The 26,922-nt window shown below is 41.2% G+C and overlaps 1 protein-coding gene across 3 annotated transcripts in view; it reads right to left on the bottom strand.

Annotated features, from left to right (window-relative positions):
* The window catches only part of LOC143652448 (protein FAM169B-like), a 212,003-nt gene that overhangs the window by 151,688 nt on the left and 33,393 nt on the right, over positions 1 to 26,922 (bottom strand). The window contains exon 1 of one of the 3 annotated variants that reach the window (XM_077124074.1): positions 2,486 to 2,546. The exons of the other annotated variants lie outside the window; for them this stretch is intronic. Within the exon in view, the coding sequence (XP_076980189.1) occupies positions 2,486 to 2,516 (31 nt within the window). The 5' untranslated portion in view covers positions 2,517 to 2,546. Of the gene's footprint in view, positions 1 to 2,485; positions 2,547 to 26,922 lie in introns of those variants that run through there. 3 annotated transcript variants of the gene reach the window in all.

The following is a 26,922-nucleotide window of genomic DNA, read 5'->3' as shown; positions in this document are numbered from 1 at the left end:
AAGAATGAAGGAGGTAACAAAACTGGGTCCCAAACCAGCCACATCTGACTTTGTTTCTTTCCACCATACTTGGAACTGAAATAACAGCAGCAGGTGTTTCGGTGGAACCTAATGTCTTTAGCATCAGAGAAATTAGAAACAGCAGGCAGAAAAATTTTAAGTAGGCAATTTGAAATATAGCAATTGATAAATCTCCACTTTATGCACAATATTTAAAAAGAAACACACAGATGGTGGAAGCAACCCAAGTGTCCATCAAGAGATGAACAGATAAACAAAATATGAGCTATCCATACATTGGAATAGTATTGAACTGTGAAAAGGAATTAAGTTCTGATATACACTACAGCAGGGATGAATCTTGGAGACAGCTAGTTGAGTGAAATAAGCCTGACACAAAATGATAAATGAATTACCTACAATAAGTAAATTCATAGAAACAGAAAGTAGAGTACAGGTTACTAAGAGCTGGGGCAGGGATGGGATTGGGAGGTTATGGCTTAACGGGTATAGGGTTTCTGTTTGGGGTGATAAAGTTTTAGTGAGTAATGGTAATAGTGCAATATTGTGAATGTAATTAGTATCACTGAATTTTACACATAAAATGGGAAACTTTGTGTTATATATATGGGCACACATACTCACACAATCCACATAGAAATGAATTGAAATCTGGATGGCAGCATTTTTCCTAGGGATCACCCCCTGATTCAATGTTTCAGCACTGGAGCTTATGGGATGCAGCCTTACCAGAAAGTGTAATTCACAATTGAATGTTTCCTTTCTTAACGGAAAAGGATTCCCAGGTAGCCATGACTTGCTCGAGCCTTTGTCGGAAATTGGACTATCAAAGCTTGGGCCAGGGTTCAGCTGTGTGAAAATCTACCCCATTACCATCTAAGCATATGTGGGAATGATTTATGTGCAACTGCTGTGTGTCATCCAGGCCGTCCGTGACCATCAAAGCCACAACAAATACTGAGACAAATACAGGAAAATCCTTAAACCATTTTGAGCCAACTATACTTACCTCGAAGATGAAATTACCATTCCTTTTTCCATAAAAATGGAATGAGGCTGGGTAGAATAAGCCCAGATCTAAGGCAATAGCTCAGAGGACCTCTCTGACTCAGAGTATCACTCCTGGGAGGGGAGGGAAAGGAGGGGTGGGACCTGCACTGATTGAGCACCTCAGTGTACGACGCTAGTGATTAAATGCATATGAGATCTTTTTGTACAATAAACTAAGAAGTGGGCAAAATCTTCCCTGTTTTAGCGTAGGAAGACGTGATCAAAAGATCTTTTTCTTCACCCCAATTCTCCAACGTGTAAACTGGAAACAGCACTCACTATCCTCAATTATGAAGACTAACTTTCTAGAAAGGACCAAAGCAAAAGCTAAAAAATCAATAGTATCTCCCCCTCCAAAAGTAAAAACAAAATCCTCTCTCACTCTCTAGAGCAATTAAAACTTTTCACCTAAAGTTAGAAGAAAAAAGATACCTTAGTCACAGCTTTTATATCACACTGATCATAAAAGTAAGTAATTCATCACTGTGACTTCCAGTTCATGGAAGAGCCTCATAAAACTTGCTTTTTCTCTACACAGATGGGAGGCCCGAGAAGGTAGCCATTCTGAGGTTTGGCTGCTTGTGTGGGCAAGGCCGCCCACCCGGCCCTGGTTGGACGCGTGGCCGCAGCCCCAGCGCCAGGCCTGCGGGAGGGAGAGGAGAATGGAGGGGAAAAGGCACCTTCCCCATCCAACGCCCCGGTTCCTTCTACTATCCGTACATTCCCTCCCTTGTTGGGCTGACAGAAACCCTTTTGGAATTTCTTCTCACAAGCTTTCAGGTTCAAGGTCGCACCAGGGAGAGGTTCAGGGAGGGCACCACCTGGGGCTGGGGACCGCGCGCGCCAACCCACATTCCCCGAGGCCCCGCTTCAGCGACCTCCGCTGCACGACAGTCCCGGAGAGTCTGAGAAAGGGGCGCCCGCCGTCACCTCGTCTTCACCCCAGCCCCGGTGCGGTTCCATTTCACAGACGTGCCCTGGTGGCAAGCGCACGTCGGCAGCCCCTACGCCCGGGGACCGGCAGGCGAAGCCGTGACCGAGGCCCGGGTCAGGCAGAGGCCCGGGTCAGGCAGAGGCCCGGGTCAGGCAGAGGCCCGGGTCAGGCAGGGGCCCGGGTCAGGCAGGGGCCGGGGCGTGCGTGGAGTTCAAGTCCTGCGGCTCTGCAGCTGACCCTCCGGCTCCCTCGGTCACGTCCTCCCCTTTCCTGTTTGCCTGGGGCTTGTCCCGCCGGCCCGGGCCCTGCCCCTGCCCCGCCCTGCCCCGAGCGTGCCCAGGCGGGTAAAGTTTCCCTGGCCGCCGCAGACTCTCCACGGCCGGGTTTTGGCGCGCTGGTCCCCGGGCGTTTCGGACGAGCCGAACCGCTGAAACCCGAGACGCGGGGAATGGCCGCACGACCTGCCGCGGCTCCGCTTACCTGCGGCTCTGCGAGCGGCCTCAGCCTCCATGCTCGCGGCTTCCGCGGCGCCCCGCCCGGGCCGGCCGCACCCTCCCTCGGAGGTGCTCCGGTCCTCTCCCCCGAGGCTGCTCGGGGAGCTGTCCCCTCCCGCGTTCCCTCCCCCTCCCCCGGGACTATCCCCGACGCCCATCCCCTCCCCTCAGAGGCCCCTGCCGTGTATTAATCACTCCCCTTCATTTTAGGGAAAAGGAAACTCTGCGCGCCGCGCCCGCCCTCCCGCCGGTGGACTCGGCGCCCCTTTCCTCTTCCCTCGGCTAGGGGGAAGGTACGGGTAAAACCACAGCGGACGTTCACCCGGGAGCAGTGCCCGAGCTCGCTAGAAAACTTTTTAGAGGAACTGTGTTCAGGATGGCTTTTTGTCGTTAGAAAATACAAATGAACATATGTCAAAGATTATATTTCATTCATTCATTAATGAGGAAACCTGTAAAATGTTACAACTAAGACAAAACGGGAATTCAAACCACACACCCCTAGAGGCTGCCAGTCAGAATGATTTAATAAATTTACAAATAGATGCAAAACTGGTCAGAAATAGGCAACTGCAACTCCACCTTACAGAATTTATTTGCACTTCTCTGCCACAAGAATCGTTTGTATTTTCCCTCGTTAAAACTGACAGTTGTAAACAGCCCAAAAACCCAGGACATCCAGCAGTTTGCTGCCCATGTCAATCTTTCACTTTTTTTTTTACTGGCAACTGTAATGTGCTCACTTTTCCTGATACCTAACACTTTTAATAATTAAATATTCAAGCTAGTACTTGAAATAATGAGAAAATTTCAAGGAGGTGTAATTGCTCCTCCAGTATTTCTTCTTTTGGGCCTGTTTCAAGGTGTTTCTCTATGGGGGAGGCAGGGAACAGGGGTGATTTAAATGCCAATGGTCTTCAAACCCAAGGGCCTATGGTCAGCTTACTCTTGCCTCCTCTCTTTGATTGGCAGCCCTGAAGTTCATCCTTCTGGAAATAACCACCAGAAAACTGTATTGCATCCTCAGCACCCATGAGCCTCTACCCATGGGGGAGGCTTCAATTTCATCTGCCTGATTGTCCTCCTCTGCCCCACCTGATCCTAGCAAACAGAACCTCCCAGCTGCTCCCCACTCCACAGCCAGATCTTGTGAGCAAATGACCTGTGGAAAACCAGGGCACCCCCTGCAGGGAATGAACAATAGCTTCAGTCCACTTTCATCACACAGTATTACAGATAACTAACACAGTATAACATAGTATAACTTCTTAGCAGTTTGAAAATGCAGAGCTCCCTGGATGCTGGCATTCAAGGACACTTACTTCCACTAAACCCTGTGCCCTCATTCAACACTTATTAGGTTCCTATCGTGTACCGGGCACTATTCTAGACACTAGGGATTCAGCAGTGAATAAAACAGACAAAGCCCTGGCCTCATGGAGGTTACTTTCTAGTGGAGAGGCGATAGATTAGAAAAAGTTTTCGAAACACATAGTATGTCAGATAAAAGCTAAGGAATAAAACTAAAACAGAGAAAGGAGATTTGGGGGATGTTTGCAATTTTAAATAAAGTATTAAATGTGAGTTTCATAGAAAGGGTAACAACTGCACAAAAATCTGAAGAATGCGAAGGAGCTAAGCATGTGGGAAGGGGAACTAGCAAAGATCAGAGCCAAAGGCCCTGAGGTAGGGACAAAGCTCTTCTTTGGCCTCCAAATCTTCTCTCCCTATACTCCCTTTCCACTCTCCTCTCCTTCATTCTGTTTGCCCTTATGCCTTTGGCCAGCCCCTGATAATCATATTATTACTTAAGTTATTGGCAAAGAGAGCTACAAGGTTTATTAATCTCTGCTGTAAAACATCCTTCTTTGAGACTGTGTTTGTGTTGCTTTAAATTACTCACATAGTACCTGAACACATATTCCTTTAAAAAAAAATACAGAACTACACTGCAAAGTTCCCTGCTTCTCATTCAACTACTCTTCCCAAAGTCATCATGTAGTCATATTTTCTGTCTTGCTTGGGTAGACTAAACCTATTCCAAAATTAAAAAATAAATTCTTCTAAATTGGCTTCCAACATTTTTATTGTTTTGATCTTTACATCTGAATTTTTAATCCAACTAGAACTTACTTCAGTATATGGTAGAAGGAACAACTCTTAACTATATCCAAAAGTTCCCATATCATTAAAAGATCCGTTCTCTCCCCACTTTTTGAAAATATCTCCTTAACTCTGTTCAAGTTTGCTAGTTGCCAGAATGCAACACACCAAAGATGGATTGGCTTTTAATAAAAGGGGATTTATTTCGTTAGTTCTTCAGAGGAAAGGCAGCTAACTTTCAACTGAGGTTCTTTCTTACACGGGAAGGCACAGGACAATCTCTACTGGCCTTTGCTCCAGGCCTCTGGGTTCCAACAACTTTCCCCAGGGTGATTGCTTTCTGCATCTCCAAAGGCCTGGGCTGAGCTGCGAGTACTAAGATGAGATGTGCTGAGCTGCCTGGGCTGTGCTACGTTGAGCACACTCATTTAAGCACCAGCCAATTACATCAAACCTCATTCATTGCAGCAGGCATGCCTCTTAGCCGACTGCAAATGTAACGAGTAACAGACAAGGTTCACGTACCATTGGCTCATGTCCACAGCAACAGAACTGGGCACCTTCACCTGGCCAAGTTGACACCTGAACCTAATTACCACAACCCTATAGTAAATACCCATATATATTATGGCTCTCATGGAGTATTTTTTAAAACTTTTTTATTGTATAGTATAACATATATACAAAGCAAAGGAATAAAAAAGCAAAAGTTTTCAAAGCACACTTCAACAAGGACAGATCCCAGAGTTTGTCATGGGCTACCATACGATCCTCTCACATTTTTCTTCTAGCTGCTCCAGAATATACGAGGCCAGAAGGCTTAAATTTTGGAGCATTTTACAATTTCTAAATAATACCACACTATTTTAATTATCATACCATTATCGTATGCTTGGATAGCTGAGAGGGCAAGGCCTTCTTCACTGAGTACTGGCAGTAGCTAGTTAAGGGTATGGGGATAACTGAGTGAAAGCAAACCTAATAATTGACATTAATTTGCAGAACACTAATATTTTTACTGTTTTGAGTTTTCTCATCAAAGTTCTTCCTTTTAGTACACATTGGTTTACTCAGGCTTTATATGTTTTTTGCTAAAGTTCTAGTTTCCTTCAAATGGGTCTTGTATGTTTTTTGCTAGGTTTATGCCTACATATCTCTTATACTTGGTAGTGATTGTAAATGGACTCTTTCTTTTCTCCAATTACATTTTTAAATTGGTTATTCATCAATAAAGGTTATTACTAGCTTGTATATGCCAATCTCATATCTGGCCATTTTTATTATGTCCAATAGTTTGAAAAGTTAATCATTGTTCTTCTGGGTAGACAGTCAGATAGACTGCAGAAAAGTCTTTTCATTTTAAATGTTCCTCATACTTACTCAACCACTTGACCACGAAATTGCCCTAGACCGTTAACCACACAAAAAAAGAAGGAAACTGCTTATATACATATATAGGGAAACAGGGGTTCACAAAGTATGGTCATCCCTAGCACTCCAAGAGGACATTTTAAACTCTCTGCTATGTTCTCCATCTGGCCTCACTTATCTACACAGGAATTTCCTCAGTGTTAAGAGCACAACTGTTCTAGTCATTCTCCAAGGCATTTGTGAAATTTGAATGCAAAATCCAGTATTTAAACAATAGGGCTAGCAAGCTACTAGATTTTAACAAATTCCTGATGCAACAGTTGTTACTCTTCAGTGAAGAAAATATAGTCCTAGGGAAAAAAAAAGTTATCAAAGTTTAGCAAAAACTGAAGGAAAAAAATATGACAGAAGAAAATAAGCAACCTTTTATTTTACAAAATGTAAGGAAAACATTACCTTATTAATATATCATAGAAGACTGAAAGAAATGTGAAAACATTAGTTTTCAAGCTATTTAATTCATAATTCATAGGTGAAGATAAAAAACCAGTATCTTCTGTACTAGTTTGCCGTGAAAAACTGAGGACAATCCAAGCATTGTAATGTGGTCCCTAAAACACCAATTTCCTGATTCTTTTAAAACAGTTTTAAATGGTGGATTGAGAATGCTGTAAAATTCTAAATTTTTATATTTTTAAGCAAGTAAATCCTTGCACTTTGAGAAGTATGGTTTAGTAGGAAGGTTAAAAACATGAATATACAGCATCTCATATATCCAAGAAGATGAAACAGTTTCATGTCCCTTACTTATCTGGGGGCCAGGCCCAACCACACCTAGCAGGACCAGCGCTGATTGTACAACAGAGGGAAATGAACCATTTGTTCTTCTCCCCAAATGAGAAAACAATAATAATACTTGATCATTGCTCCAATTTATTTAGTCCAGGCTAGTAAAATCGATAAGTTCTATAATTTTGAAAATAAACATATTTGACACACTTATTCAGAATGCTGTTCTAATTTAATACCGGGTTGTCATGGTTAGGTTTATGTGTCAACTTGGCCAAGTGGTGGTACCTGTTTGTCTGGTTGGGCAAGTGCTGGCCTGTCTGTCACAATGAGCACATTTCATAGAATTAAATCATGATCATGTCAGCTACATCCACAGCTGATTCCATTTGTAATCAGACAAAGGGGAGTGTCTTCGAATGAGTGATGCTTAATCTGATCATTGGAAACCTTTTAAGGAGGATTCAGAAGAGACAGGCTCTTCCTGTCTCAGCTGGTGAACCTCTCCTGTTGAGCTCGTCCAGACCCTCTATCGGAATCGTTGGCTTCACAACCAGCCCTGTGGATTCTGGACTCTGCGTTCCTGCGGTCACGTGAGACACTTTTATAAATTTTATATTTGCGAGTGTTCCCTGCTGATTCTGTTTCTCTAGAGAACCCTAACTAATACATGGGTAAACCTTGCAAAAAAAGGGATCCAGCAGTTTTTTTTTTGTTTTTTTTTTTTTTTGGCATGGGCAGGCACTGGGAATCGAACCCGGGTCTCCTGCATGGCAGGCGAGAACTCTGCCACTGAGCCACCATCACACCACCCCACAGTAGATTTTGGATAAATATTCTGAAGCACCTAATGCTCATTTTGATTTTTATCATGATCTATTTACTCATTTAACTGAAAAGTTGCTACTGTCTTTCGGAGGGTCACATAGCATGTTCCCTACAAGAAGAAATACCTTCTAGTTTGGCAAGCTACAGCTTGCAGGGCCCACCCCAGCCCACTGCCTGTTTTTGTACAGCCTATGAGCTAAGAATGATTTTTACACTTGTAAATAGTTGGGGAAAAAATCAAAATAATATTTCTTGACAGATGAGAATTATCTGAAATTCAAAATTCAATGTCCATAAATACAATTATTGTCCCACAGCCATGCCCAGTCATTTACATGTCAATAACAGCTGCTTTCATGCTAACATAGCAGAGTTGGGTAGTGGCCACAAAGACCCCATGGCCACAAAGACCCCATGACCCTCAAAGCCTAAAATATTAACTATCTGGTTCTTTACAGAAAGAATGTGTCAATCCCGTTGGAGTGTGAAGCTGAAGAGGCTAAGGAATAGGGAGAGTCAGTCCCAAATACGGGCTTGATAGGGTGACATTTTTGAAAAATCACTTTGTACTTCAATGAGAGGCAGTGTAGCTAAGAGTTGTGTGTTTCACAGCAGCGATAAGTCGTTGATCGAGATGCAGTGATATTTAAAGTAGGGGAGAGCTTCTTTAAAAAAAAAAAACAACTTTTAAAACTGTAAATGCTTCTTGGTGATTGATTTTCCCCACCTTCCAAGGAAAATTTGACCAGTTTGATTAAATTTCATTTATGTCCTGTGTACAGGATGTGTCGTGTCATGAAGCGCTGTTTGTGTCAAAGACAATAAACAAACTCTTTTCATCCTCTTTCATGCTTAAGCAGGAAGTCACAACTTGCCAATGAGAAATTTAAAACAAATCCCACAAAGTTTATGTTTGTTTCAAAACTCAAAATATTTTAGTTCGTAGGATATCGTAATCTTGGCAACCCGCATTTGCTGTCCCCGGTGAGAACACATGTGCACGGCTGCTTACTTTCTGGTTCAATAAGAGGGTCGCACTTTGCCCTCTAAATCCCAGGGTCAAATATGATTACAAATAACTTCCTTACAGGGCTCTAACTTGTAAGGAAGATCACTGTACTTCTGTTAAATAAAGCATCTCTCTTTAGTTGCCTTATTTGTTCTCAGGCTTACTGAATTTCATCGGCCCAAGGACTGTGTTTGACATCAGCCAATTGTTAGACAGCATTTGTTTTATACAAAGGGAAAAAAAGTAGAAATGCATATATCAGACCTCAAAATCCATACTTCTCTGACTTGATTTTATCTTAGAGAGTAGGGATACATTTTTCTGGAGGAGGGGGGTATGAATACAACATTTGCCATGTTGCTGCAATTAAGTAAAAAATAATCTTTTTCATTTTCTTTTTTCATTAACTACAAAATTACAGAAAATCTAGGACATATGAAAATGAATTAATTGAATGAAACTCTAGGACAAATTCCAGTTTAAGTTAAGATAAGAATGGCTCCATGTCAAATGCTAACTAACTAAATAATTAATTAATTAAAAAGTGCTTCAATATCAGAAAAGTGCATGGTTAAAGACTGACAATCTTAGAAGTGGAGGAATGTTTTCTTTAAGCATCCATGTTAACATTAGTTACACAAGTTAGGCCACTGGCTTCACTGATTAATGTTACTTTCAGAGTTTGATCTTAGTTGCAACCAACTTGACCAATGTGGGCATTTCATAATTCCAATCTCCTCGTTCACCAGAGGTTTCTGAGATCACATGAAGTGCCTAAGGGAATATGAGAAGCTGGGGAACCACCTACCAACTTGAATTGTTTCATTGCCCATTTTAACCTCAAAATAAAGCCCTGCCAGTGAAGTGCAAAGCCCGCTGCAACCTTCTCAAACAAGGTGGGCCCCAGCTTCCCAGGCAGGCATTGGGAGGCCAATGGGGGCAAATGCCACTTCACATCTGTTCTCCCTGGAAATAAGCCTACAGCCCACCCCAGGGACCAATTAAAGGAGATGACTTTGGTTAGAGTCACAAAGAGGCACCAGGTGGAGTCTGGTCCTTGGCCATGATCCCAACGAAGGGGGTATACTTTTTTTTTTCCTATCAGGGGGCCAATTAGTAGATGAACCATGCAATCACACCATCTAATCGAAGGCACACTAATCTCTGTAGAAGCAGCAGTGCCTGAAGAGCTCTGAGGACTTCCCTAGGATTGAGCCTCTCGTGGCCAGACCCAACTGGGAAAGAACATTATGTTTGGTTTGTCTGTTTGTTTTTTGCACTTCTTGGACAGTTTTTTAAAAAACAGCTTATTTTTAATTTCAAAAAATGTTTTAAAAAATTGTATTTTCTGAAAGGTCAAGATGTTCCATAATATGGCTTCTTCAATAGAGGAAGCAGACCAAAATTTTAGCTCTTTTGACTATTCTGACACAATTAAAAATGAAGAGGTGGAGAAAGGCACACTTATTCACTGTTGGTTGGAATGTCAAATGGTGCAACCACTGTGGAAGGCAGTTTGGCGGTTTCTCAAAAAGCTGAATACAGAATTGCCATATGACCTAGCAATACCATTGCTAGGTATCTACTCAGAGGACATAAGGGCAAAGACACAAACAGACATTTGCACATCGATGTTTATAGCAGCATTATTTACAATTGCAAGGAGATGGAAACAGCCAAAATGTCCGTCAACAGACGAGTGGCTAAATAAACTGTGGTATATACATACGATGGAAAATTATGCAGCTTTAAGACAGAATAAACTTATGAAATATGTAACAACATGGATGGACCTTGAGAACATTATGCTGAGTGAGACTAGCCAAAAACTAAAGGACAAATACTGTATGGTCTCACTGATATGAACTGACATTAGTGAATAAACTTGGAATATTTTGTTCGTAACAGAGACCATCAGGAGATAGAAATAGGGTAAGATATTGTGTAATTGGAGCTGAAGGGATACACACTGTGCAACAGGACTGGATACAAAAACTCAGAAATGGACAGCACAATACTACCTAACTGTAATATAATTATGTTAAAACACTGAATGAAGCTGCATGTGAGAATGATAGAGGGAGGAGGGCTGGGGACATAAATGAAATCAGAAAGAAAGATAGATGTTAAAGATTGAGATGGCCAGAGGACCCGGGTTCGATTCCCGGTGCCGGCCCATGTTAAAAAAAAAAAAAATGAGATGGTATAATCTAGGAATGCCTAGAGTGTATAATAATAGTGAAATGTACAAGGTACAATTTTAAAAATGTTTTTGCATGAGGAAGAACAAAGGAATGTCATTATTGCAGGGTACTGAAAATAGATGGTAATTAATATTTTAAAATCTCACCTTCTGTGTGAGACTAAAGCAAAAAATGTTTATTAGTTACAAAATTTATATTTTGACTAGTGCATTTCCTAATATAACTTATGTAGATAGTTTGATTGAATACCATAAGTACTTGGAATCTCAGGTAGGACATGAGATTTTGCTGGTTTGTCCAGAGTGATGCCCTGATGAATCCCAGAGTGATTCAATCAGTGAGTGGAAAAGTATCTGCAAAGCCCCCTTCGGTGTGTGGTGAGAAACGGGGAGAAATTCAACTTCCCCAAGTTGAATTCTTGATATTCTCACAAGCAGTGTGGACAACCAAAGCTATAGGCTGAGCCCCCAGTCTTGGGGTTTGTTCATATGAAACTTAACCCCGCAAAGGATAGGTCAACTCTACTTAAAATTTAGGCCTAAGAGTCACCCCCAAGAGAGCCTCTTTTGTTGCTCAGATATGGCCTCTCTCTCCAGCCAACACAAAGAGCAGTCTCACCACCCTCCCCCTCTCTACGTGGAACATGACTCCCAGGGGTGTGGACCTTCCTGGCAACGTGGGACAGAGATCTTGGAATGAACGGAGACTCAGCATCAAGGGATTGAGAAAAACCCTAGAATGAGCTGAGATTTAGCATCAAGGGATTGAGAAAACCTTCTCCACCAAAAGGGGGAAGAAGGAAATGAGACAAAGTGTGAATGGCTGAGAGATTCCAGAGTCGAGAGCTTATCCTGGAGGTTATTCTTATGCATCAAGTAGATATCATCTTGTTATTCAAGATGTAATGGAGAGGCTGGAGGGAACTGCCTGAAAATGTAGAGCTGTGTTCCAGTAGTCACATTTCTTGAGGATGACTGAATAATGATACAGCTATCACAGTGTGACTGTGTGATTGTGAAAACCTTGTGTCTGATGCTCCTTTTATCTACCTTGTCAACAAAGGAGTAGAACATATGGAATAAAAATAAATAATAGGGGGAACAAATGCTAAAATAAATTTAGTTTGAAAAAAATGAAGAGGTGAAGTGCTAAAGCAATAGTAACTGACATATAGTGGGCACATTTAGTTGATCAAGCACAGTGTTAGGCACTTTTCTCTGGCAGAAAGTGGTTATGATTGCATGTACAGCTGTGGAAGCCAGTTTGGAAAGCCCTGACACTAGCTAGCTCTAAAAGAAGGAAAGGAGTATAGTGCCTGGGACACAGTAAGACTCCATACTAGAAGGAGGCACTGTTATCATCCCCATTTCACAGAAGAGGAAAGAACAAGAACACAGAGAGGTTATTTAACTCGCTTGCAGCCCCACAGTTCATAAGGGTCCAGTGCTTCCAATGAATGCTTTAAAGGCAGGGACCATAAGCTTCATTTGTGGCTTTGTTTTGGTTTTTTTCCTTACATATTTTGCAGGATCAGTTTCAAGACCAATTAAATTTCACCAAGTACCAATTGCCAAATACAGCGAGGGGTTCTGGGAGATGGGAAGATTATCAACAGGAAAGAACAACTTGTAGGGTGACCACTAGTTGATCTCAGGACTGAACTATAGAGTTAAAGTCTCCTTTCCAGGAAAACTTCAATCCCAGGCAAAGTGGGACAGTTGGTCACTACAGCTGTGGCTCACCTTTGAACCATACTGAGCAACAAACTGACCCAGATGAGGTGGGGAGCAAGTCTCTGACACCACTCTCACCCTCCACTTGACTGTTTTTAGCAGACCCTGCATCCTGAGTTGGCTATTTCTGCTTTCAAGGGGCACCACTTTTTTGCCCCCTACTACCCTCCCAGGATCTTCAGCCTCTCAGGGACTCTAGACACTGCAGAAGACTGCGGGTGAGCTAGGACACTCCCCGCCCTGCACAGGAGCCCAGAGGCTGGGCAGAGGACCAGGCAGGAGGGGTGTCCAGTACTCAGTGTGCTCGGTACCCAGGGCCACGCCCAGGCCACTGCTGGACCTGGGAGGTGCAGGCCCAGAGGCACACTCCCCACTCTGGTTTCATGGATCCACCTTCCAGTTGCGTGGTGGTGACCAGTAAGGCTATTTCTCTGCTTTTCCATTTGCTGCTGCTTTTAGCCTGACCAGGAATGTACACTGGCCTGATTCTGGTCATAAACAGTTTCCTGAGAGGGAGAAAAGAGTGGCAACTGGCAGTGCTCATAATTCCAGATAGAAGCTCACTTCCTGCTATGCAATATTTAAAAACAATCAGGGGACAGAGAGGCTTTTCTGCTGCTGTCCTGTGGCTCATTTCAAATAACTCTTGAATGGCATACACTTTTGTGCCTGCATGTGGCTCAACCTCAGAGCCTGCGGAGGAAGCAGAGGCTGCCACCTGGGGCCGAGTGGGCACACATGGCTTCTTGGAGTGTAGTTTCATAGCAAAGAAGGGGAGGGCCTAGAAAGGGCCTAGTACATTTCTACAATAACCACCCCCTAAAGGAGCACACAGCCCCAATCCTGAGACTGGGAAGCTCTAAGCTATTCAGAGAACTCTGAAACACCCCTGAGAATCACCAGCTGGAGACTCTGAACCCCAAAAGGTTAACTTGGAAGGAATGGCAGCCACCCACCAGTGCATCTAAAGTCAACCCCAGCCATCTGCTTGTCACCAAGTCACTGTCACAGCCAGTCCCTGTAGGTCTCAGCTTCTTCACAAAGCTCTTTGTCTTGCCATTTATTAAGACATTTGGCATATTTAAAATAAGATTTTTTTATTGTGTTGGGTGAAGAAAATATAGAAGGGACAAAGATTCCTGTATGGATAGAAAATTAAACATTACCTATTTTAATATTTTCAGACTATAATCAAACTTCTAACAGTCTGAGAAAAAAAAGTTCTTTTAGAAACCTTGAGTCTGTGTTGCTCTCATTTGTGTTATTTTTGGGTATGTAGATTCAGTGGGGTTCAAATTACTTCTGAATTTCTAAGGAAATTGTACACCTGTCATGACTAAAATATGGATACTGAAGCAAGTCTCAGAGTCAAATGGATCTGTATTTGGACTGTCAGCCTGGGGTTTGCTTGCAAACTGGAAATGGTCTGATGAAGTACCTGATAATCAGATGTAATTTGGGAATACCCATTGGCTTCAGAGTACAGCTTTCCTTTATTAAAAATGCTTTGGAGTTGCCAGAGGCAGTCTTTTCATGTAATTGGATTTGCTTTGTATATAAATTTCAGTAAAACAACTGGCACATGGAAAGCTGGTGGGAAAAGGCTCTGAAAACTGCCTCCACCATTTACATCCCTTCAAAGGGCCTCTCTGGATTCCAAGAGAAATTTCCTCCAGTCACTCTTGAAAGTTCCACTGGAAAGTGCTGGCCAAGTTTAAAGTAAGGTTTGACCCTGCAAAGCAAGGGCTTCAAACCTTTACTTGCCTCATTGTTTTTCATAATTAAAAACGGATATATTTTTTGCTGATCTAAAAATGATTCTAAAACAGAATATGATTTTTTTTTGGTCATTTGCATTTTTATTATCCTTACACTCACCCCAGAAGGTGCCTAGTTCCTTCATTATTTCTCCTTATTCTTAAAAATATTCTTAAACTACTTTTTTGCTGGCTAGTCCCAGTGGCAGTGGCAGTCTTATGAAAGGACACCACTGGTGCATCCTTATCCATTCCCTAAGGAAGTACTACCCTCTGATAAGCTGATCCTGATAGTGGTTCTTGATGCAGACATTCAGGACCTGCAAAGGCACAACCCTCTTCCAGAACTGCCTCCTGCTCCAAAGGCATGAGGTTAGGGAGCTGGAGCTCAGAAGGTGATATTTAACTATGGCTCTTTTCTCATTTCAGAATTCATACAATTTGAGATATAAGTCCCAGAAAGATATAAATCTTTAAGTCTTAAAGATATAAGTCCCAGATTTAAGTCTTAGCAATAAGACTGAGTTGCAGAGTGCCACCTTTTATTGCAACTAAACATTTTCCTAATAGCCCATTCCCCACCTGCATTACAGATAGATATGGCCATGGCTGGCTTCCCCCCAGAGGCCAGGTGGGGACCAAGTGACCAGAGTAGATCAGGGCAGAAAGAGGCCAGGGCCAAAGCCCATCTCATGCTGCCCAAGGGAGAAGTAGAAAAGGACTCAACATTTGTTGGGAACCTACCACATTTCAGAAACTCTGCTGGATAATCTCCAACCACAGCTAGACCATCCAGAAGGTAGGTAACTATAACAGTGAACGTGAACATGCATACCACTTTTAGACCTAGACACTATTCCAAGTCTTCATTTCATTCATTCGTTTAATCCTTACAATAAGCCTGGTGGATAACTATGCTTTAGCACTTGCTTTACAGATGAGAAAACCAAGGCACTAAGGCTAACACACTCAAGGTCAATGAATGCTAAGTTGTGGGTTCCAAAGCAGAAGCCTGACATATACCAAGTTTTTTTGACCACTCTGGGATACAACCTGAGCCTGATGGTGGCCTGAACTTCAGGGTCACTTCGTGGTGTGGGTAGCATATAATGAACAAATGGGATACTGAGGGGTGGCAGAGTCCCCAGAAATGGCCTCTTCCCAGGCTAGCAGGAGCACTTTCCTAAGCTAGTTCCAAAGAGGGTTTGCTGTCCTTCCCAAAACAAACTTCTAGTAAACTGTCTTTTTTTTCTTTTTTTAAGAAATCTTCATTCCAATTAAATAATGAAATTGTCCATGACACAAATTAGTATCCCCAGTTCAAGGAACAAGCCGTTCCATTCTAACAGAAAGCCCCATTCTATAGCCCTGGTTCTTGCTCCTTTCCAGAATGAGGCCCTCCCAGCTGGGGGAGACTTCTTCCTGGGGGCATAACTGACCCGGGCCCACACCAACTGACAGCAGCTTCCCCACCCCTCTTTGCCCCTCTGGCTCCTTTCCCCTCAAAATCCTGGCTCACTCCCACCTGCTCCAGGAGATTTTCCCAACTCTCCCTACCCAACCTGAGGGCTCTCTGCCCTCTTTTAACTATTTTGATCCTAGTTAAAAGGACTGCTATTCAAAGTGTAGTCCGACAGCCAACAGCATTAGCACCACTGCGGAGCTGGTTAGCAATGTAAAATCTCAGACCTACAGAGGCAGACTACATTTTCACAAAATGTAGGTGCCTATTAGAGTTCAAGATGTGCAAGATCAAAGCACACTTTTTTTTAAATTTTATTTTAGTAACATATGTACAACCTACAATTTCCCCGTTAACCACGTTCAATTATATGGTTGAGTACTGTTAATTACATTTACAATGTTGCAAAGCACACATTTTTATAAAAAATTTTATTTGAAATCATTATAGAGTTGAAGAAATTGTAACAAAATATACAAGGAGGCACCCTTCACCCAGCTTCCCCAATTTTAACATCTTCAGTATCAAAACCTGGAAATTGACATTGGTACAATCTATAGAGCATGTTCAGATTTCACAGTGTCAATTACAACTCACACATTTAAGTACAATTCAATAAATTTGGGTATTTACTGCCACAATCAACTTTAGAATATTTTGTTATCCCAAAAAGAAACCTCATTGTCTTTAGCTATCAACTCCCAACCCGATTTCCTAGCCCTGGACAACCACTGATCTACTTCCTATCTCAATAGATTTGCCTATTCTGGGCACTCCATGTACATGGAATCATACAATATGTGGTCCTTTGTGACTGACTTCCTTCACTCACCATAGGTTTCAAGCATCATTCCTGTTGTAGCCTATATTGTGTTTCTTTTTATTATTGAATAATATTCTATTTTATGTATCCATTCATCAGTTATGGGCATTTGGGTTATTTCTACTTTTTTATTCCTTTTTATTGATGAGTAGTATTCCATGGTATGGAAGGACCACACTTATTTAACCATTCACCCATTGAAAGATATTTGGGTAGTTTCCAGTTTCTGGCTATTACAAATAAAGCAGTTATAAACATTCATGTACAGGTTTCTGTGTGAAAATAAGTTTTTATATCTCTGAGATAAATCAGGATTCAAGTGTTGATAAGTCTATTTTTAGTTTTAAAAGAAGCTGCCAAACTATTTTCCATTTACAGTCCTGTCAGCAATGTAAAAGAGAGTCAATTCCTCTGAATCCTAGCCAACATTTGATGTTATTAGCATTTTTTTATTTTAGCCATTCTGATAGATGTGGAGTGATATCTCAAAGTAGTTTTAATTTGCATTTCCCTAATGGCTAATGATGTTGAACATCTTTTCATGTGCCTATTTGCCATCTATACATCCTCTTTCCTAAAATGTTTCATGTCTTCTGATTTTCCAGTTGGACTGCTTGCCTTTTAATATTGAGTTTTAAAAACTTTTGATATGTTCTACATACAAAGCTTCTGTTAAACATGTGATTTAAAAATATTTTTTCCTAGTCTGTAGCTTGTCTTCTCATTCTATTAACAGGGTCTTTTGTAGACCAAAAGCTTTTAATTTTGATGAAGCTTATAACTGATGAGTTTTTCCTTTTACAAATCATGCTTTTGGTGTCAATTCTAAGAACTCTTTGCCATGTCTTAGATATCAAGATTTTCTCTTTTTTTCTTTCCAACCTAAAAGTTTTATAGGTTTATTATGTTTTCCATTTAAGCCCATGATCTATTTTGAGTTAAATTTCACATAAGGTGTGATACAGATTGAGGTTCATTATGTGGTTTATGGACATCTTCTTACTCCAGTGCCGTTTGTTGAAAGGGCTATCCCTCCTTCATTGAACTGCTTCCGTACCTTTGTCAACAATCAATTGTGTGTATTTGTATGGGTCTAGTTCTAGGTTCTTTACAAAGTATGCATTTTTCATGGGTCATTTATGCACACTTTTAATTCTAGCTGGGCCATCCTAGCTGGGCTGTGGGGCAGCCACATGCTTCTCTTTGATTCCCCTACAATGCCTCACTTGCAAAGAATTCTCTGAAAATGCCCTAGACCAGCGAGGTTTCAGGCCTCCATGAGAAAGGGGAAGCTGCAATGGCCCACAGAGCAGCAAAAAAAAATTACCAAAATAAGGGCACAGCTGGGAAAGGAGGCCTCCCCAAAGCCTGGTCTGAGCACACACTGGTCTCTTTGGTTTCAGGTTTTGGGCCCTTCCGGCAGCATCTGGTGAATTCCAGCTGGGAAGCAGTGAAGGTAAAAACCCTCCAGCTCCAAACCCAGGGGTTTGAAACCCAGCCAATTTCTTCTGTGGCTGCTTAGAAACTGCAAAGTTCAGGCCTCTTGGTAACCAGACCCACAAGGGAGAACAGAAAATAGATCCCCCAGGCCATGGGAAAACAGCTATTCTTTGGTCCTTGGGCTGTGGCTCACCTGCCTCCATGTGGCCTGTCTGCCCTGTGGCAAAAAAGGCTAAAGTGACACTCCAGGAAAGGATGAGGAATACTCAAAGCAGGTTCTGTGGCCACTGTGAGCCAAGTTCCAGCCTCCACCCCTTTGACTATGGAGCCTCAGGAAAGTGACCTCTCCCAGCCTTGGTTTCCTCATTCCTAAAATGGAGGAATAATAGTACCAATGTTACAGAGTTGTTCTGAGGATTAAAAGCTATAAGTAGGTAAAGCAGTTAGAATAGTACCTGGCATAGGTTAAGTGCTTAATAAATGATTATTATTGTAACACAACACAATTTTATTTTTAATTTTACATTGTGGTACCATATACACAACTCAGAATCTCCCATTCAACCACTTTCAAGTATACAATTCAGGGATATTAATTACAATCACAATGTTGGGCTACTGTCGCCACCATCCATTACACAAACTTTCTCATCACCTAAAACAGAAACCTGTACTCATTAAGCAATAACTCCCTAATTCCTACCCACCCCCCACCCCCACCCCAGGCCCTGGTAAATTGTAATTTATTTTCTGTCTCTTTGGATTTGCCTACTCTAGATATTTCATATAAGTGGAATCACATATTTGTCCATCTATGTCTAGCTTGTTTCACTTAGTATAAAATCTTCAAGGTTCATCTATATTGCAGCATGTGTCAGAACTCCATTTATTTTTATGGCTGAATAATACCCCATTGAATGCATAGACAGCATTTTTGTTTATAAATTCATCTGTTGATAGATGTTTAAGTTGTTTCCACCTTTTCACAACTGTGAATAATGCTGCCATGAACACTGACATTTAAGGATCTGTTCCAGTTCCCGTCACAACTTTATCTTTTTAGGAAGTGTCTGGCTAGGTAGAAATATGTCCTCAGACAGCACACAAGGAAGGTATATGTTTCTCCTGTGGAGGAGACTTGCCTCTCTTCCTTGAGCAGTTGTCTGATATCAGTGTCCACACTTATGTCACTTAAAGGCTCTGACAAACTGTCAACCTTTAAATGATCATCAATCTCATTCCTCTCACAATTTCCCATCCAGGCTGAAAGGGCAACAAAATCACCTGAATCAAGAATTTCCAACAACTGAAGCATTGACTTCCTAGCCTGTCAGCACAGATTCATTAAAAAAAAAACAAAAAAAACAAAAAAAAACAACCTCTTCTATTTGAATTTGTTTTGCTTTTTAACCAGAAAAAAGGCCCAGAAGAAACCCAGACCTGTGCCAAGTCTCTCTGCTGCACATAATGTACCAGAAAGGCTGGGCGAGGGCTTTCATGAGCTTCCCTGTCTCAGTATCCAGCTCCTCAAAAAAAGAGGCTTTTCTCAGTTGAATTCCAGGTGGCCCCAAACTATTCCAGTTATTTTTGCAGTCATGAGAACAACAGGCCAGGTTAGAATGCCTAGGTCTACCTCCCAGCTCCTACAGCTGCAAGCTGTATTGTGAGCAGGAAGGGATTAGAGAACAACTCTTTTCTACTTTAAACCCAACTCTTGAAAGGGGATCCTGGGGTCCACAACACCTCTGATTTTCAGAAGCATAGGCAAAACTTCTTGAGGATATAAACCCTCAGATTTTACACAAATTAAAATTAACCAAACACTGATTTTCTAACAGATGATCACCAAAAACACAAAGAAATAAACTATCCCATGAATCAGCACAGATTTAGAACCACAAGGATTTCAGCTACTAAAATAATCTAAAACAGGATATATATGAAATTGTTTAAAAGGTAAAAATAGAAGCATAATAATAAGCAACAAGATTATCAAAAGATCGGGCAATTTGAAAAATGGTGCAGTCAAACTTATAGGAATTTAAACTACAATTGTAGAGTGAAAATTTCAACAGATAACTCAAAGGGCAGTTTAGAATTATACCAAGTGAAAAAAGCCAGTCAAAATTCTACATATGATATGATTCTTCTGGTATGAAATGTCCGTAAGAGGAAAACCTATAGAGACAAAAACTAGATTAGTGATTGCCTGGGACTACTGGGGGGAAATAAGAAGTGACTGCCATTGGGTACAAGTTTCTTTTGGTAGGGATGAAAATGTTCTCAAACTGGTTGTAGTAATGGTTGCACAATTCTACTAATATTCTAGAAACCACTGACTTTCACACTTTATCAAATGGATGAATTGTATGGTATATGAATTATATCTCGATAAGCTGCTATATATGGCAGTGTAGAGACAGATAAAAAAATAGTGAAATGGAAGATAGGTCTGAAAATATTACTCAAAGGGCAGCATAAAAAGATGGACAAGGTAATGAAAAAATAAATAAAAATACATGGATAATAAAATGAGATGTTCTAATATATGCTTAATTGGCAGAGCAATATTCAAACAGATAATGGTTGAGAACATTCCAGATTTTATGAAAGATATAAATTCACAGAGTTAAAAAGAAAATGTACCAAAGAAGAATACACAAAATCCACACCTACACACGTTGTAGTTAAAATGCAGAACACCAAAGACAAGAAGATCTGAAAGTAGCCAGAGAAAAAAGGCAGGTCACCTACAAGGATTGGCAGTTAGTCAGTGAGTAAATTCCTCAAAAGCAACCATAAAAGTCATGGAACAGTGGAGAAATATCTTCAGCATTCTGAAAAACATAATTGTCAACCACAAGTTGCATGTTCAGAAAAATTATTTTTTAAGAACAGGGATGAAAAAAGACATTTTCAGCTAAAGAAACACCAAGATTTTACTTCTAACAGGAACTTCTAAAGATGTCTTTCAGAAGGAAGGAAAATGATACCAGAAAGATAGCAATCGATGAAAGAAGGAATAGTGAGCCTATAGGTAAAAATCTAAGTAACATTATTTATTTATATGAAATAAAAATTATAATAATGGAGACTTGGTAGGTTAAAAAAAAAGGACTGAATTAAAATACAGGTGAGCAAAAGCATAAAAGTTGAGAAGGGTGATTGAAGTTTAAGTCTTCTAAGTCACTTGTATTACACAGGAGGGGTATCCAGTTATCAACTTTAGACTTTGTTAAGTTATGTATGCATAGCTAAATTTCTAAGGTAAATTACTAAAAGACTGGAAATGGAATATATGAGTTCCAAAACAATAGAGGATACAAGCTGTTTCAGTTTGCTAAAGCTCATGAAATGCAATATACCAGAAACGGACTGGGTTTTAAAAATGGGGATTTATTAGCTTACATGTTACAATTCTCAGGCCATGAAAATGTCCAAATTAAGGCATCAACAGGAGGACACCTTCTCTGAAGAAAGGCTGCTGGCCTCTGGGACACCTCTGTCACTTGGAAAGGCACATGGCCTGTGTCTGCTGGTCCTTCTCTCCTGGATTTCATGGCTTTCAGCCTTTGGCTTCAGTGGCTCTCTCTCAGCTTCTGTGGGTCCTTCTGGCTTCTCCAGGGATTTTCTCACTACCCTCTCTCAGCTTTTTCTGTCCTTTATCCTCTCATAAAGGACTCTAGTAAAGGGATTAAGATCCACCTTGAATACAGTGGGTCACATTACAAATAGAAATAACTTAACCAAAAGGTCCCATCCACACAGGTCTCACCCACAGGAATGGATTAAAACAACATGGTCTTTTCTGGGGAGTACATAACAGCTTCGAGCCAGTACACAACATAAAAAAAACAACCAAGCTCCAATCAAAGGGGGGCTCTTTTCCCTTGAACAGAATGTTCAGAATTGGCAGCCCATACAGCCCTGTTCCTTTGAACAGCATGTTCAGAATGGGACAGCCAAAAATAACCCTCTGGAATCAGGTGGGTGATAACATGTGCAATGTCTTTGCTGAATGCTATTTTTCTATAGATTTTCCCCATGACACGAGATACTGTAACATTCCCCATCCCACCCTGGCATCACTGCTACACTTGAAAGTTGGATTTAGCTTCTATGCTCCTGATTCAAAGTCAAAGTCAAGGATCAGTATATCTGGTTGGCTGAGCGAAGGTCACGGGATCCCATCCTCGTTCCAACAGAGACTGGCCTTTTCAATTTCTGTGGTGGCAGCTAGGCTCTGTTTTTCCACCAAGACTCAAGTATCATGGATTGCACCAAAAAAAGGGAAGGGTTTCAAGGTAATGGGTAGCCAAAGAAATAACAAATGTCCACAAGAGTACCAAAAATTAACCCAACTGCTTCCAGTTCAATATTCACATGTCTAATGCCTGATGTGTGGTACAGCACAGAGACTATTAAAACATTCAAGGTGAGGGGGTACAAGGGTAGTTCAGTGGTAGACTTCTCCCCTGCCATATGGGAGACCTGGGTTTAATTCCCAGTCCATGCACTTACCCCAAAACAAGCAAAACAAACAAAAATATAACGAGTGGTGCTGCAATAACAGTATACTCACATGGAAAAATAATGAAATGTGACCCCACTATACAGCATACAAAAAAAAAAACCATTCAAGGTGGGGTCATTTACTGAAGTCTTTTAAGAGGCAACTATTTTGGAAAAGCTTCAGAGCCCACACAGCCAGAGACCTATGGAGTTGAAGAAAGAAAATGCCACTAGAGAAGCCTTATATAATGAGAAACCAAGAGAGAAAGCTAGCAGATGTTGCCATGTGCCTTCCCAGCTGACAGAGCTGTCCAGAAGCCAAAGACCCCAGCAGATGCCAACCTGGTACCTTCTCAGCTGAGAGGTGTTCCAGACTGCATGAGCCTTTCTTCAGTGAAGGTAACCTCTTGTTGGTGCCTTAATTTGGACATTTCTATGGCCTTAGAACTGTAAATTTGTAATGCAGTAAATTCCATTTTTAAAAGCCATTCTGTTTCTGGTATATTGCATTCCAGCAGCTTTAACAAAACAAAACAACCCTCTAACAAATTACCCAAGGATGAGTAAAGGGAGGCTATTCATCAAAACACTCTAGCTCTATGATCTATGTCTGAATGGCTGACCTTTCTGTGTACTAATACCTTCCCTTTCCCCAACACTTCTGCCAGGGCAAAATGAAAACTAGGCAATAGACTGCCCCATCTCCTTGCTCATAATGGGCCACAGCCTTGGTTACTAGAGTAGAAGTCATATTATCAGCTTTTGACCACAAGAAGCATGACAAGGAATGGTGTGTGCAAGCAGCAGTTTCCTGGGCTGGCTGCCCCAAGCCCAGGCTATGGGGTTCCCTCTGCTGCCCCAATGTGCCTGGTCTCTGCCAGTCAGCCTCTGGCTTGTACTTTTTCCTTCTCTGTCATTTTTCCCCCAAGGCAGAGTCACTCCCAATTTCTTTAGAGGCTCTCTCTGCTATCAATCCAAAGGACCATTCTCTCTTCCTGAGTTGTCCTAGGTCATTCCATATTCTCTACTAATATGTCTGTAGATATACTGAGTGCTACACTCATTGATTCTGGTTCAGAACAAGACTGGTTTTCTCCACTGAAAGAGCCAACACAGTGTCTATTCTAGGCATAATCATCTAAGTGGCTGAATTAAGGCAAAGGTCCCTGTAAGTTCATTTACATACATTTGACCTATTCTACAGATAAGGACACAGGATTAGATGAGCTAAACATCAAAAACTTCCACAGCTCCCTGGCTAAGTAGAAGTACCACAAGGTCTTGGGAGGACCTGCATCAACAGATCCCCACCAACAGATTGACCATCCGGGAGCACATGTTTCTGTGGCTAGTCACTAATGGATCCATGAATTACTGTCATTCTTTTCTATCTTCCTTACATTCTCCCACAAAAGTCAAACATGAAAATAACTTGGGTATTTCCAAGCAATATTTAGTCAGTACTTATTCCGTGCCAGGCATTGAAAATGGGAATTGTGGAATCATAGGTAGTGAGAAGAATCTTCAATTCTACAATCATAGCATTTGATCTTTAAGAGAGGCAAGCTATTGACAAATAATAATGTGAATATGGTTTTTGTTACCGTTGCTCTTAAATGGGATGTTGAAAAATCAAAAAGGAAAATACAGAGAAACAATCTAAAAGCTAAACGTTCATAATGAAAACAGGAATTTCCTACAAACTCCAAGAATAGTGACTCCATGCTGTTTACCAACAGTGCATGCCCAACTATTTAACATGGTGCCAGCCCATGAATTTTCACTGGACACCCTTCCCTCCAAGTCACATGTTTTATTTACCTAGTGATCCATACAGTATCCACATCATTATTCCCTGATTCTTTGATGCTCTAAATCTGAGACAATATTATCTCATATTCTTTCAAAAGATATTGTGTCCACAGCTCTTATGAAAGTACCTGGGCCTGCAAAGGCAGCAAATAAAACAGAGTTTTGCAAAACACACACCATATGTCTTTTGGGCCAAGACATTATTTAACTGCACTTAAAATACACCTGGCCTAGGTATCCAAGGGATCAGGGATTTTACTATGTTTGTAGATGATATGCAGAATAATTTCTCTTTATTACAAAGATGAGATGGCCTCATGCCTTTCTAACATGTTATTTTAAGAAGAATAATAGTGAAGGAATAAAAGTACGGGAATCCAGTCAGGAAAAGAAGCACCAAGCTGAACAATGCTTTAAGAGGAAGGGTGGAGGGAGGGTACAAGCGTAGTTCAGTGGTAGAATTCTCACCTGCCAGGCAGGAGATTCAGGTTTGATTCCTGGCCCGTGAACTCCCGCCCCCACCACCAAAAAAAGAAAAAAAATCAAGCAAACAAACAAACAAAAGCCAAACAAACAAAAATTCAACAAATGGTGCTGCAATAAGGGAATATTCACATGGAAAAAGAGTAAAATGTGATCCCCGCCATACAGCACACACACACAACACAAAAGGAAGGATGGATCTTACAGACTATGCTTACGGATGGACAGGTAACAACATACCTCTCCATGTAAAAGGAGGACCCTCTTTCTTAAGAAGGTCTCCACTCTTCCTGCCTAATCCCAAAATTTAACTTTTTTCCAATCTAAGCGAATACATTATATATTTTACATTCTTTCCTTCTAGGCCAGAGTGGGCTGTTTTTGATTCCTTGATCAATATGGGAAGGCCTGAGATAAAAATCACCAGGTTGAGGATGAATGGAGACCCTCCCTCACTGTGCAGTTTCCAGGGATCTCACCTATGACAGCAACTAGCTGAATGTCAACCACTTCCTGGGCAACCACTTTGATGGGTTCTCTAGACATTAACCTGTAACACTGGATCACCCAAATCTGCTCAATCCTTTTCCCATGGTTTCTTGCATCTTCTTTCTTCACTTTATTATGACACTGAATTTGGAGTTAATCCACGCAGTGAGGAGAGAAGTAGCCATATTGTTGTTCCCTGGACATGCTGGCCCCAGTACAGCACATGACAGGACTACATTCTTGCTTGAAATGGCATAAAAATCCAACAGGATATGGAGGAAGATATGAGCCCATGACGATGAACCTCAGCTCTCAACAGAGCTCTTGCTACTGTCACAGGAGGCTGCATAGGGGGTGGGCTTCAAAGAGCCCCAGGGGATAAAGGCAAAGGAAAAGAGAGTCTACTCCCTCAGTGGAGGAAACAATACTGTCCACGCTGAGGATGCTGATGATGAGTGTCTGCTGTGGTTTCACAGACCTCCCTATAAACACAATGCTCTCATTAAAATACTCAAGAAAATACATTCAGTCTGCTTATTTGAAAAAAGCTCACTATTCATAGACAAGTAAATCTAATGTTTACTTGTCACTGAAACTTTTCTAAATCCATTTCTACCTTGACAGGGTGACAATGTAGAAAAAAAACAGAATAAGATGACAGATCTTTCCATATGACACCAGCACCTTTTCTGGGCCTTATCGTGGCCCTCCTATTCCTAACACCTTTTACTATCATTTCCACTTTCCCAAACTTTTCTCCCTCCCACAACTCTCCCAACCCCAGCACCAAACCACAGCAGACCCTCTGGCTTGTTTCCATTTAAATAAACTTTAATTTAAAAATAGATTTAAATGTACAGAAAAGTTGTAAAGCTCTACAGAGTTTCCATATACCCAGGCAACTAGTTTTCCCTTTATCAACATCTTACATTAGTAGGACACCTTTGCCAAAACTCATAAACCAACATTGATACCTTAGTTCTAACTAAGTTTGGACTTTGCATTCCAATTTTTTTAGTTTCTACCCAATGCCCTTTTTCTATCCAAGGATCCCATATTACAGTTAGTTGAAATGTCCCCTTAGGCTCCTCTTGGCTGTGTCAGTTTCTCAGACTTTTCTTGTTTTGATGACCTTGACTTTTCTGAGGAGCACTGGTCAGGCATTTGTAGAAAGTCCCTCAATTGGAATTTTTCTGGTATTTTTCTCGGGATGAGAATTTGGTAATGGGTTTTGCCATTTTCATCACATCATAACAAGAGTACATACTGTCAAACTGACATCATTTTGTTGATGTTGACCTTAATCACCTGGCTGAGACAGCGTTCGTCAGGATTTTGCACTGTAAAGTTACTCTTTTTCCAAACTCTCTTTCTACACTGTACTTTTTGGAAGGAAGTCACTTGGGGCATTATGCACTACCTCCTGAGGGCAGAGTATCTACCTAAATTATTTGGAATTTATCTGGAAGGAAGATTTGTCTCTTCCCCCCTTAATATATTAATCATTTACTTATATCAATATGGATTCATGAGTATGTATTTTATATTTTCAGTTTGGCTTGCTTCCTTTCTTTGGTAATTGGACAAACTGTGGATTTAGAAAAAAAT

Source organism: Tamandua tetradactyla, chromosome 12 (genome assembly GCF_023851605.1).
Source record: "Tamandua tetradactyla isolate mTamTet1 chromosome 12, mTamTet1.pri, whole genome shotgun sequence".
Taxonomy (NCBI): Eukaryota; Metazoa; Chordata; class Mammalia; order Pilosa; family Myrmecophagidae; genus Tamandua; species Tamandua tetradactyla.
This window is presented reverse-complemented; position numbering and strand designations above follow the sequence as displayed.